The sequence below is a fragment of the Haemorhous mexicanus genome, chromosome 8 (genome assembly GCF_027477595.1).
Source record: "Haemorhous mexicanus isolate bHaeMex1 chromosome 8, bHaeMex1.pri, whole genome shotgun sequence".
In the NCBI taxonomy this organism is placed as follows: Eukaryota; Metazoa; Chordata; class Aves; order Passeriformes; family Fringillidae; genus Haemorhous; species Haemorhous mexicanus.
The window spans coordinates 28,292,543-28,306,969 of NC_082348.1; the positions used below are offsets into that span (position 1 = coordinate 28,292,543).

The 14,427-nt window shown below is 41.3% G+C and overlaps 1 protein-coding gene across 2 annotated transcripts in view; it reads left to right on the forward strand.

Annotated features, from left to right (window-relative positions):
- HECW2 (HECT, C2 and WW domain containing E3 ubiquitin protein ligase 2) overlaps positions 1-5,557 on the forward strand; it is a 148,805-nt gene extending 143,248 nt beyond the window's left edge. For both annotated transcript variants that reach the window (XM_059853385.1, XM_059853386.1), the window contains one exon: positions 2,873-5,557. In XM_059853385.1, the coding sequence (XP_059709368.1) occupies positions 2,873-2,984 (112 nt within the window). In that variant the 3' untranslated portion in view covers positions 2,985-5,557. The remainder of the gene's footprint in view (positions 1-2,872) is intronic.
- The last annotated feature ends 8,870 nt before the right edge of the window (positions 5,558-14,427 follow it).

The window sequence follows — 14,427 nt, forward strand, 5'->3', positions numbered from 1 at the left end:
GTATGTGGCTGTGGCCTGAGCAGCTGTGAATGTAAACACAAAGGTTTTCACTAGATGTTTGCCTAGCTCCCACTGTTCTGACTGCTGTGTAATCAGCTCTGCTGAATCCAAACAGTGACATTTCTGTGAGGCACATGTCAGGTTGCCCAGCTTGCATTGCTGTCTTTGACACTAACTAGGTAGCATGTAAAATGCCCTGGAAAGGTTGATTATTATGGGTTCAGCTTAGCTATTGCTACCCCAGTGCCACTTCTACTTCCTCCTTGTACACTATGTTGCAGATTAGACTAAACTAGGGGAAGGAAACAGTATTCTTTCAATTCACTCTCATGCTGAGAAATTGGTTCCAGGTTCATTGTTGTCCATTATTTATTCATTCATGTGATGATTCATTTGGAAATTATATTTATGTCTGACTCCTGCATTTTAATCCTAAATCCCTCTCTTTTACTATGGTAATCAAAATGAAGGGGAGTTTAATTGGGAATCTGGGAACCTAGACTTTAGGAACCAAGATGGGTTTTTATGTTGTTATAAGATGTGAGCCCAGGAAGAAGAACAGTCAGTGCCCATGTGGTTTGAAATGTTGGAATGGGAAGATACTCCCCAGAAGGAAAAAAAAATGTTTGTCTCAAGGACTTAGGAAGTTGTGTGCTGGGGTTGGAAAAGCTTGCATCACCTCAGAAGACAAAGGTCTTGTTTTTGTCTTTTTTAATTACTTGGTTTTCCACAGTAAGTGATTCCATTTTCAAAATTGCCCTCAAAATAAGATAAAACTCAGTTCTCTTAATAAATGTAAACAACATGCCAGCTTACTATTAAACCAGTTTGTAATGAATCCCTAGCTAATTATATACTGTGTCTTTTCTAATTTGTGGTTTTACAGCCCACACAGCATGATCCATAGTTCTAATGAGTGGCTGTCAGCCCCATGGAGCAGAAGCATATGGTTAGGCTCTTAATTGCCTAAGATTCTTCAGCACTCTACATTGAATTCAAGGGATCACTGAGTTCCAGTTGCTGCTGGTCTTAAAACAGTCTCTTTCTTCATAAGAGACTGTTTTCAGGTTTTTTTAAAGTACTCTGCAGGACATGGAACAATATAATCTGTATCACAGATATTGTTTTATAAGATTTTTGGAAAGGCAAAGGAGGAGTAAAAAGAAAGCTTTCCTCCAGGAGCCTTAGAGAGATGCCTGGGTAGAAAAATTTTACCAGAGCCCCGGAATATGGAGTGGGGAAATGCCATCTCTGCTACCCAGCATGTACCAGCAGTGTTCTTCTAAGAGTACTGGATTTGGGGAGGGTGCTAAAGGCAATTTTTTTTAAGTGATTGCATATTTGGTGTTTGGACTGTGTTTATAATAATGGTGTGACCTTGTGTGCTGTGTATACATATCTTCAGCCTGATATTTTTATGACACTACAAGGCTGTAACTGAGTGGGTGTTTCTGCTTCAATGAGTTCCAGTTTGTAATGGACTCTGAGGTTTTTTAACAAGTGAGATTAACCCACTTCACTCCATCTTCCATTCCCAGAGCTGGGAGCTGAGAGGCACTTGAAGTGGCAATTAATGGATTTGCTCACATGCAAGGCAGTGCTTTCTGGCTCAGAGGAAGTCTGTTCAGGTCTGTGGTAGACAGCTGGATTTCTGGGACTGGGTAGGTTAAATGAGGAGTTCCATTTGCTGTGAGGAGGGAGCTTGTTCAGTCTGAAACATGTGACATATTTATGCATAATAGAGATCATACTGATGAAGGGCAGGGCACTGCAGGAGGAGTTTGGTTTTCAGCTGGATTGAATTTAAATAAATAACTCTATGATGTATTTTATTGCAAAAGATTAAAGTATTTGTAAATGGAGACCTGCCAAAATTTGAAAATCAGTCTAAAGTGAGGCTTTGTTGCAAAGCTTTGGAGCAGAAGAGATGCCTCTTCCAGTTTCTCTTTGCATCATTTCAATTCCATCCTCAAGATCCCATCACATTAATGGTTATATTGTCTATTTCATTAGAGCAGGCTCATCCACCTCAGTGTTTTAGGAAGTACCATCCTTAGCATGCCCTGAGGAGAGGCAATGAAATCCATGGTCCCACCTTTGTTATCTCCCTTTTCATTCCCTGGAAGAGGATTTGAGAGACAGTTCCAAGTGTGCCAACAAACTTGAGGTAGATGGACTTCAAAAACTGAGAAATAAATTGCATGGTCACACACTTCAGAAAGCAGGGCAGCCTCTAGCAACCAGGTTTGTGCATGGCTTTTTGTAATTCCAAAAGCTGCTGGCCTCTAGGGCAGATATGGCCCTTGGGAATATCAGCACAAGCAGTATGCCTCAACAACACCATCCATATGCCAAGGAACTGTAGAAGGAAGAGCATCTGTAGAAGGAAGAGCATCTAATTTATCTGTCTTTTACCACTGTAGGATTGTTTCCTGTAGATCTGGAGATGTGTGGAAATATCATTACAAATACAGTATTCAGGTATCATCCATACAGAAAAGAAAGGCTGCATCTCAGAAGACACATTTAAAGACAAGATTTCAGACCAGACTGTTTGACTTGTACCATGCCAAATCATTCTTTTTTTTTTTTTCTCATGCACATTTGATGGATAAAATTTATCCCATGCCTTTTGGACTGTCAGTGTGTTTCTAAAGAGCTTCATAAATGCTTCTTACTGGCTTATTTTAATAAGAAGAAAGTAGATTAAACCTTACTACCTGTTCAATTGGAAAACATCATTTGACAGAACAAAGTCTCCCAAAAGAATACTATCTGCCCATCTCTATTCAAGCACATACCAATCTGTGTGTTCTCTTTTGAACTTTTCAAATAATGCACTTCTTCACCTCCTCTCTCTTTTTCCCCTCAGGGCTCACACTTGTTTCAATCGTCTGGACCTTCCCCCTTACCCATCATTCTCTATGTTATATGAAAAACTGTTGACAGCAGTAGAAGAGACAAGTACTTTTGGACTTGAGTGATACACAAACCACAGTGCCCAGCTCATTGGACTTTTGTGGATCTGTCTTCTCAAGGAATGAATGAACTTTTGTATTGGATTTCCTAGAGGAAAATTGTTTCATGGTGCAATTCAAATAATGAGGTTCCACCAAGGAGCTTGTGAAGCAGTTAAAAAGCATTGTGGTAGTGGCAGAATTCTCAACAGTGAAACTAGAGTGTGCCTGGTGTGCAGGGAAAGCCAAGTCTTGCAATCCATGGGTTTTTGGGATGGCTACACTCTAAAGTTTATGTTCTGAGCAAACCAGAAACGTGATGCCATGTTGTGATCCATCTGGCTACTGCAAAACTCACATGTACCCGAGGACTGGATTTCATCAGAGTTGTTGAATAGAAAATTCAAGTCAAAATGTGAAATCATTCAGTCCCTTACCTACCCAGTAAATTATAAAAAAAGCATACAACTGAACTTTCATCAATCCCTTTTTTTTTTTTAAATTCATGAAGGTACATTACTTTATGCCATATGTTATAACAGCATATCCAACACTTGCTTTACCTAAGACTACGAGTGCCTGCATGGGGAACACCATAGAGCTCAAGTTCCTGAGGCAGAAGTGGGTTGGAAGGAAAATCTCCAACAAAGGATGTAACAACAGCTTGTGCATTGAGGAGGTTTGTGGAAATGGGTTTGCCAGTGGTGTGTATGACAAAATATGAGCTGTTACAATGAACTTAATAACTTAATAAGACTGATTTTATGCTTTATACTGCATGGAAACTATTTTAAGAAGAAACTAGCAATTTATCACAGCATATCAGGAAAAAAACCCTAACACAGTGACTTCTGTTTATTTTTATAGGTTCGTTATATTATGTTTCTTAGAGTGTAAACAGGAAACAAGCAAACAAAAGTGTTATTTCTGTTTTGTCACTTTCCATGCTTGAACAGACATTCTGCTAGTGTTTATTCTTTAAGCACTCTCCAGGGAAAAAAATGCCTTTTATTTTTATAAGAGTAAAAAAACTCCCGAAAATATTTTGCACTGAATGTACCAAAGTTGAAGGGACATTATGATCTGACTGATAGCAAATTGCATCACTATCAAATATCTATAAAAATGCTTAGGAACCAGGCTTTCTTCACAGTGCCATGTCTACAGATATCAGGACTGTGCACATAAGTAATAATTTTATAATACTATATGTGATATTGTAATATGCATTTATTTTAAATGCATCTGGGTCATTTTTCATGCATTGGATAACTTAATGCAGTGGAATTTAATACAGATATTTCATATGCTCCCCACAACTTTTTATTTGTACAGCACTGTAAAACACTAGCTCATTTGGAAAACCACGAATAACTTCTTTAAGGTGAGCCACTGGTCATAATGCCACTGTCCTGTATCAGTGAACACCTACAAGATGTAACCTGTTCGTAGTGTCCAAGCTTGCATTTTCACTGATCAATAGTTTTCTTATCCAATGTTCTTTGAAGCAGTTTCTATGGCATATCAAACACTGCATGGACACCGATTTCTTTATGCTTAATTTTGCTGAAACACACGAGGCTTGCTGGCTTCTATTTTTGGTACTTTTCCTCCAGATGGTCTTGTGGAACACTTGTGCAGCTGTGCCCCATTTTTCGCGCAGCTGCTGTCCCGCGCCGCGTCCGCCGCATTTTGGAATGGCAGGAGTTGTGCTCTGATACTGGATGGCAAGAACACGAATCCAGCTCTGTGCTAGCCCTTTTGGTAGTGCTGCAGCACAGCAAGCCCTGTTCTGTGGGGAAAGTAGCTTTTGAAGTAACCTTCTGGCTTTGGAGGCCCTTGAAGGGGCATCGGAGGGAGGTGTCCTGCTTGTTCTGGTGGGAGGTCTGTTCCGGCAGAGGCGAGCGTCCCTGGAGATGTCATCAGCAGAGACTGCCAGTCACCCTCCGAGGCAGAAGGCAGCTGCAGCTGTGGTGGTGACTGAGAAAACCCTCCAGACTTACTGAGGAAATGCCACATGAGCAAAGGAAAAGCAAAATCAGGGCGAGAGCATTCTTTTCTTTCAAGAATAATTGAGCTTCTGCATGACATCTGGGACTCTCTTAAGTAACTTAGGTTTTCTTAGGCTACTTCTGGCTGGTATGAAGTAGCAAAGAAAAATCCAAACACATTGCCCTCTTTCTACATGTATATTTATCAGTCTTTGCTAAGATTGCATGTCACGGGTCCTAATGCACATCTCTCTTCAGAACACGAATGAGCAGTAGGCAAACTGACTTTTCAGCAGGTCACTCCAGCATGGCTCATGTTTCATGGGATCCAGTCACTGAGTAGCTAAAATTCTGGCACTCGGAGCAGAATGCAACTTCTGATTGGTTGAAGGACTACAGAATTTTCATTTTACAATACTGTGTTATCTGTGGTCTTTAAAAAAGAGATTTCCCAGGTGGAAACTGTATCTACAAGTTTTGAACCAGATACTCTTTGGAATGAAAAGTTTAAATATTTGGCACAAAGTAAGTTTATACTAGTTTGCCTTTTAAGTTATGCTTTTGTACAAAACTAAAACAATAAATGCATCTTGTCAATTTTTATTTAAATATATCTACTGCACCCATTTGTTCTGTATTTATGCATGTAAAAATAATTGAAATCAGCCATAATCCAATATTCTGTGAAGATGTGACAGGGTCATCAGTGTGGGGCAGCTGTCAGTTAGAAAACAGATAAATATTTAAAAAAATCCAGAGTCTTTGTAGCACTAAAGCCAAGAGAGACTAAGGATAAGTTGCTGCTTCCTCCTGTGCTGCCAACATCCCCTGGGGGACTCCAGCAAAGCTCTGTGGGAAGGCTGAGGTGTCAGCTGGGTACAGCTCCCCGTGCTGCCTCGAGCACTTGGCTCTTTGTGACCTGTAAGGGATGCTGCTGCTCTAAGGGATTAGCAAGGAGGGAGCAGAGGAGAGGAAGCCTGAGCTTAGTCAGATACCCACATCTCCTGGCAACTGCTTGGAATGTTCTCCCTTTGGAGAAGCCATTCCCATTAAATGTGTCCCAAGGGAAAGCCAGCTTTCGTGTCCTGCAGCTTGGCTGCAGCAGGCAACCACAGTGCTATTGCTTGTGACACCTTGTAGCAGGGATGAGGGTCCACACAGAGCAAGGCTGGGGAGCCTTTCCACATCTCTGTATCTCCTGGGAGCTTTTCCAGATGGTGCTAAGGAGCTTTGCATTTAGGAAGGAAAAAAGTTGACAGAAGAATCCCTTCAGCCAATGACAACTCATATTAACTTAACCTGCAGCATCTTCGTCGCAGAGGCTGGCAGGGGACACCCCTGCAGGAATTGAAGTCAGGTGCCCATGTTTCCTGCTCTGCTGGGAAGTGGAGCCACACGTCACCAGCCAGAAAGCAGCTCCCAGGTCACTGCAGCCTGGGCAGGCTGGCAGCAGAGTGGCCTCTGTGCCCCACGTGCCAGGGCAGGACCCCTCTCCCCAGGTCCCAGCATCCCAGCCCAGCAGAGGTGTGCTTTGCTCACCTGGTGGCAGTGAGGTTACAGCCAGAACACTCCTAAATACACCCCAACACCTTGGAATCAATGAAGTTGTGCAGTGTGGCACCTGCTGTAGCAGTCACCATTGGCAGCAGTGAGGGGAGTGCTGCCTTTGCCCACAGCAGCAGGGCACAGCCATCTGCCCCCTCTGTCACACCGCCAGCAGCACCTGCCAAGGTGGGACAGGAAAGCCTTTCAATCCAGACCTTCTTCCCCACCCACTCCCTGCCTGCTGTCTTTCCTTGGTATTCATCAAATATTTGCCTCCTTTTTCTTTTAAACATCCTTTTCATTCTCCTGTACCGACCTTACCATAAAAAATGCTAACATGGCTTAGAGAGTAAGTGGGGTGAGCTCCTGTGCGTTCCCAGGCAAGGCTGCTCACGGGCACCACATGAGCTCCGCATGGCAGCAGCCAGCCCCGGGGCACAGGGGGCGGGGAGGAGCTCTCATCTTCGGGGAACCGAAAATCCAGGCAGCAGTGCCCTGGCAGGACATCACACAAAGCTTCTGGTAGGGGCTGGACTGGCACAGCACCGGACTGGTAGTTTGCTCAGTTTAAAATTATAGGAAAGAGAAGAGGTTTGTGGTTTCTTACGTATTTTTAATCCTTAAAAAAAAGTTTAAAAAAAATTCCTTCATCTGGTTGTTAAATGTAATCTCAGCAGTATTAATTGCAGATGTTTACTGAGTTTCTGCAGTGGTAGCTGCAGAGTTTTCTGGAGCTGCTTGAAGCAGGCTGTCTCTGGACTGAGGGAATCCCTGTTCACATCAGGGAAACTTCAGCAGCTGTGTTTGAATGGCCAGTGTAAGTTCACTCCCCATAGCATAAAGCAAGTTACTTCTTTTCAGGGAATGAAACTTAGCTGCATTAAATTATACTAATAGTATTGTTTTTCCTGCCACTTTTTTTATGTGGAGGGTTAATATATTCCTGTTAGCACTAATGGGAATTGAGCAGAAGGTTGATCTCCAGTCATAAGATTGCAGATGTAGATTTCATCTGCTGTTGCTTCCCCTTCTCATCCTTTTCTCTCTGGGCAAGCAATTGAACTCCAAGCAAAATTTCAGAAGAAGCTGACTTCTTAAACTGTTTGTGTTTTAGCTCAACTATGGGCTATAAAACAGAACTCCAGAAATGCTATGGGTTGACTGGCTCATCAGTTTAAGTAAAAAATTCTTTACGACTTTATTAGTGCAACGACAGTGGCTGCTGTTGGACTAGCTTAACCTTTTGCTAAATATTTTACAGTAAAAAATTGTTGGAGGTTGAATTTGAAATTATTTGTTTGCTGGAAAACTAAATATATGTTAGGTAAATAGTAGAGGAAAAGAATAATTTTACTGTAAAGGCAGCATAACCCACTGCAGTTAGCAGTGTGCAGAATTGCAATGCTGACCCTCCAAACACAGAATTTTTACAATGAAAGATGGTTTATATTTTGCATGTTTTCCAAATAGACCATGAACTTCATAGTGCTTCTATTCAGCTTTAGACTGACTAATTTTGGCATTAGGCTACTACTATTTGGGATGTTCATTGCTATGAAATGTTTTTTACTTAAACATTTGTAGTATTTTTACTAAATATTTTCCTTTAGGACTTTACTTCATAGGTTTTGCTCAGAGCCATATTATGCTGTAGGTATTTTAAGGTAAAATCATGATTATTTGATAATTCTGTTTTGTATGACTGACCTTCTGGCCACTGTTTAGAAAGGTTCCTCCTGATTTTTGGTAAAAGGATGACAGATGACTCCTGGAATGGTTACAATCCATTGAAGTGTCTGTATGTATTCCAAATGCATTTAAAAATACCTCCTGAGGACTGTGTGAAATAGTTGCCACACTCATTGATTAGCCCCTTTCTAAGTCAGTATTTCAAAATTTGAACTTGTTTCCTTTCAGATTACATTGCAGAATAATGATACTAAAATTTTAACTAGAGACATATTCTGACAAATTTCCCCAAGCTATGATGGGTGTGAAAGGCAGCTGAGCTATGCTGCTCTCAATCCTTTCGCCCCTTTAAAAACTTCTGAATTATGAAACTTTCTCTTTTGGGTTTCAGTTGTTTCTTGTTTTCAGAACTTTGAGAAGCTTCTCATTCAGCCCGTGTTAGAAAAAGCCTTGCCGACTTTGAGGCTTTTGTTAAGCACTCAGGAGGTGTGTTGTTCAACTAATTCAACATCCTTTTGTGCTGACATCAATTAGCTTTTAAATGTATAGACCTACAGAACTCCACAGGACTCTGGTCTCCCTTATTTTGGGCTGCCTTCCAAAGCCATCCATCCTGTTCCTTTTGATTGCACATAATCCTACAATCACCCAGAGACAATTGCTGACCACCTACACTGACTGGAGCTGTAGTATCACAGTAAGACTCTGGGTTTGGGTTTGCTTTCAAAAGCAGCTCCCTCAGTCCAGAGTCGACAGGATGACTGTTACTCTGACATCAAGACTGAGCTGTTCAATAAAAATAGTCATAAAAGTGCTTTTGAAAATAGTTGATTAGATATCCAAGGGGAAAATGTCTTTCGGTTTTGGTTTTGCAAAATTAATGAGGCAGGGAATTTTGCTTGCAATGTTTTATATTGCCAGAATTTGTGGGCCCCATGGGCTGCCCCAGGCTGTTGGCCAGGTGGGTGCAGAGCCTTTGCAGTGAGGCAGGTGATGCTGATCCAGAAATCACAGCAGCAGGAGATCTGTTCCTGTAGTGAGGACTGTGCCTTCCACAGCTGGAGGCTTCCTCATGCAGCCCTTGAGCTGGATTTGTCCCAAAAGCTCGTTGGGTCTGTGATCCTTGCTACTTGCAATACAAGCAGCTCGTGACACACTCCACTGACTATTCAACATCTTTCATTTGAAACGAGGATTGCATTTTTCATAGTTAGAAATGCCCATCCAGCAGGATAAGGTCAATAAGAGAGGATTTTGCTGAGACATCATATTTGGCTGCCATGCTGACTGCAGTCAGTTGGAGCTCACTAATTTTAAAGTAGATTACTGTATGAATAAGAAAATAAATCTTGGAAGCCTCATAAATAATTCTAAGCAGGAATGGAACTGTAGGTGCTGTAATGATAAGACAGGGCTGTTCATGCAGCACACAAGACACAGCTGTGGAGGAGGGCTGCAGTGAGCACGAGGCACAGCAAAAGGACTGCACTTGGAGGGTAGGGAGCAGGACAGGGAGCAGGGATGAGCCCTGGGATATAAAACAGGACACTTCCTGCTTGAAAATTAGGCTGTGATAATGCACCTAGGGAAAAAAATGACTGTCCATCCTGAAGTACATTGGTGTTAGTGCAGCTGCAGGACATGCTTTAACTGATTATTGGCTTTTGAAAATCTAAGTACACAATCAGAAAATTTACTTCTACGTGGTTTGGCCTTTTTGTTTTGTTTCATTGGGACTGGGCTGGTTTTTTATTTGGGCTATTTTCAGGAAAACGAAAGCTTCTAAATAAAATAAGGGTGGTGTCTGGAAGTGGTCTTTTGTTTGTAAGAGTAATGACTGTTTATTATTATCTGCATTTGGCAAGGGATACCACTTCTGATAAAAGGTTAAATCATCACAACCAATGGTGACTTTCCTTTTCAGTGGGATGGGACAAATCCCTAATGTTTAGATGTGTCAAAATGCAGATTTTGGGGTTTTTTAAAGATACTTGATATTTGCATTATGGTTGTGCAAGAACCATGCATTTCCACAAAGACAAGGATTGATGTGGCATTTCCAAAGCTTAATTAGGGTAATTAGAATTTTCTCAGTGACCTAGGTCGTGTTACCCAAGCAGCTGCAAGTCTCGACTCCATTCACACTCTAATGACATTATCAAAAAATTACTGTGTAAGAGGGTGGGGGGGTTTCACGATGGGTTTCTGTACCTAAAAGTTGACCTGTTTTTTTTTTACCTGAAAGACAAGGCTATTGAATGATTCAATATGAGAGTCAAAACAATTGCTTGTGAGTTTTCTTCTGCAATATGGTTACTGAGACAGTAGGAGTTTTATACAAACTTGAAGTCCTAAATGAGAAGACAACTCCCATGTTGAACCATACTGGTTCAATAGTTCCATTCAGCAGGACATTTTTCTGCAATGAGTCTGCAACACTCAGGAGACTGCTGTTTATTATCAGCATTGCAGGGAGGAGGAGAATTATGATAATATTAACTGCATAAATCACATGTGGAGGATGCTTTTTCTTTGCACGCTGTTTTTCCTGGGAATGACGTAGCCTCGAGGGCATCCATGAATCCTGATCAGCAAGGCTGCTTTTTGAATAATTGACTGAACATTTCTACTTGTAAGGGTTGGTACAGTATGGAAAGGGAGATCTTTAGAGGAGAAGAAGGTAATGAGGGATGTGGTGTGGAATACTGCTACCCCCAAGTCAGTTGATGTTCCTGCCCTTGCTAGGTTACAGTTTGGGTTATTCAGCATGTTTGAAAGTGTGTAGAGTTTTACAAGTTTTTGTAGTGGGGATGCAGGCATCCAGAATCTAACAGGATTATAGGTGCATCTTCCTCATTTTTGACAATTACTTGATCTAATTTTATACCAAGTTCTTTGTTTTTAAAGAATTTCAGGCACTGAGAATATGGAGTGCGTATTTATTTCTAAGCTTTAAGTAGAACACGTGTATTTTTTAATCCTTTCCATACTTTTCAGTTAAGTGTTCACAAGACTGTAAATCAAATACAATTCCAAGTTTTTCTATCTTTCTACAAGCCAGTATAAGTTTCATCTGAATTTGGTACACGACTTTCACAAAACACTAAATGGGGAATACCTGCTTCAAGCACTAGGATGGTTTCCTTCCTTTTCCCTATTTACATTGCATTACATTTCAGGATTTTTTTTCTTCGAGGCAGAGAGAAGAGAAAGAAAATGTGTTGGGTGTGTTACAGGGGCACACAATGTGTGTCATTGTGCCTGGCTTCAAGGAATGTACTGTAATGTTTGACTGCTCACAGATTTACATAATTTGAATACAGGACTGTTGTGTTGTATTCCCTGTTACTCAAAAACATTTGGGGAAAAGAATTTTCTGTGTATAACTTTATTTTCATACTGATCTCTATTTTGTTTAAGACCATGTTTCATCATGAAATCACTTAATTAAAATAAATCTTCTTACAAAATCTGCTTTGTAAAACATATCTTTTATTGTGCCTCTGAATATACTGTAACATCCTTTTTGAAGTGAGTGCCTTTAGATAATTCTGTTTTTTGCAGCTTTTAAAAACCTTTAGAGAAACCACAAGATACTCTCTGACATCTCCTTTGCTAAGTGGTTTCTGGTGGCCTGTGGAGTTTGGCATATTACAAATTGTGATTTTGGAAGTGGGGAAATTAAGAATTCTGCAGCCATATGCAACATAATTTGAATGAGAGCTGCATATGAAAAAAACCCAAAAACCTTATGACAAACAAAGCACCAGATATCACAGCAAACACATTGGAGAGGCCCAGGCTTTGTGGAAGAGCCTCTGCTTTGGAATGGAGCATCAGAGCTGGCAGCAAAATATTTCTCAGCAGAGGCTATAACACAGGAAAGCTCTCTTTTTCACAGGGAAATATCTTCAGGGGGAAATGCATTCTGTTGTCTTTTATTAAAGTCAGTGGTCCCCACCAAACATTTCCTTCTACTTTTCTAAGAGATGGTAGTGGTTAGAGTGAGAGAAACTGGTCTTTAATCAGCTCTTAGGCAAGGGTTCTCCCCACCACCACACAGCCTGAGGAGAATGGTTAAATGGCAGCTTGTCACTTCTCCTGCGTGTTACACAAACTGTTTGAAGAATCTGATAGTGAAGTGACATTTCCATTTTTAAAGAAACTTTTTCTAGAAGGTGATTTTGCTTTCTCTTGCTGCTACTCCAGATGTGGTGCAAGCCAACCCGAGTCATTGAAGGAGAGCTGCTGCTTTGGGACTGGAGCCCTTTCAGAATCTGTTCTCTGTTGTGGTTCTTGATGTCAGACTCATGAGATATTTCCAGCCGGGCCACTGATAACTGGTGCCACGTAGTGCACAGTCACTCACTTTCCCTCGGTGTAAACACTGCAGTTGGCCTGGAGCTGGTGCTGGGTGACACTGAGGCAGCTGTGGAAGCAGTGCCTGGGGGGAATCCAGGATTTCCCACTGCACTGAGGATTACCTTGTGTGAGAAGGTGGTGCAGAGATTTTAGCACGGGGGGAATCAGATTTTTTTTAAAAAATTACCTATTTTAAATAAAAACAAGCTGGAGAAGGCTCAGACACTCTGAGCTTCCAGCTGTGCAGGTCTTAATGTCATGTGCTTGTCCCCACTCAGTGACATATTTCCCTGCTGAGAAGGGTAGGTGCCTTCTCTTCAAACATCACCAGCCCGTGGTGAAACAGACAGACCTGTGCTGAAACCAGCATTCCTTGAGGGAGCAGAGCTTTTTCCACAAGGCTGGCTGCCTGGAACACCCGTGCCTCTGATCACCGGGGGCTGTGCTAAGTGGCTGCTGATCAAGTGGAAATGGTTCTTTCGCTGGAAGCCTCTACAGGCTGAAGAGAGCCAGCTTTGTAATGGATCCATAATCAAGGTAAGCCAGAGAAGAAGTAACTACGAATGGAGTTATGAAGCTAACACCTTTAATTGCTATTTTTTAATTATCCCACAGACCAGGTTGTATGCATTAGGAATAATAACAGTTCGTGATCCTGTACTGTTGTGACCTTCAGCCTACCCATTCCCCCTCCTCCACCTTTGTCCTTCTCAGTTGTGATGTCTCTAAGTAAAATTCCAAAGTCCTCAGGGTGGAGTCCTGTCAATTATACCCTTCTCTAAGTGCCATTCATGTTTCCATGGCATTATAGAAACAGATAACCAAGAGTACAACAACATGCATGTCATGAAGCATTTTTGGTATTTACTTGGTTTTCAAAACTTAAAGGGAGAGTAGAGCAAATCCTGAAGAGCATCAGTAAAGACAAAAAAGCAGCTAAGGAGACAAACATAAACACTGTCATTTACTTCTTGGCACGACCTGCTATAATAACCTAAAACATCTTAATTGTGGGCATCATTTAAATTTACTCTGTGGCTCATTTGGTATGTTTGGAATGCTGCCTGCTTTTCATACTGCACGAAGAGCACTTCTCAACAAAACCAGTCCTGTCCACATGTTGTATTTTTATTTGACAGATGTATTTGAAATCATGTTATAATCAAGAAAGGGTATGATGATCTGGAACCCTGCAGAGATGGTGGAACTCTGTAGGAGTCAGTAAAAATTTCAGACTCCTTTTGTCAAAAATATCCACTGCTCAAAGTCCTGAAAAGCCAGATGGAAGCTGGAGCAAGCAGGAGTTAGATATTTTCAGTGGGTACCTCAGTGTGCCAGCTACATGGTGTGACATATTCTAGACTCTTCAAGAATACTTTCTGCTTTCTTATCTTCATTTATGTTACTTTCATCTTAATGTAACCCTTGCTGTGACTGCATGACTGAGGCACTGCAATAAACACAGCAATTACCCATTTCACTGGCAGTGCCTTGGCACAAACAGAATTAACCCAGTAACTCTAATGGTGCACTGCTGAAATGAAATACACAGCTCTTAAACTCTTATGCTACATTACTATTACTGCCTTCATGACAAATGTATTATAAAACGGATGTTTGCAAATTTCTTGCTCGTTGGATTGCTTCAGAGGAAATCAATTTGACAAACAAATTGCAACTATTTTAGAACTCTTTCTGACTTCAGCTTATTTCTGAACCATGCTTTAGGCTATTTTGAGTCTTTGAAACCACAGGTTGGAGTCTTTTAACTTTTTTTTTTTTTCCTGTGAGCTTCTCACGAGGCTCTGAAGACCCTGTTTCCACTTGCATGCATGAGTAAGAGATTGTCAGACGTGCTCCGTGCGAGCCGTGTACTTAGAGAG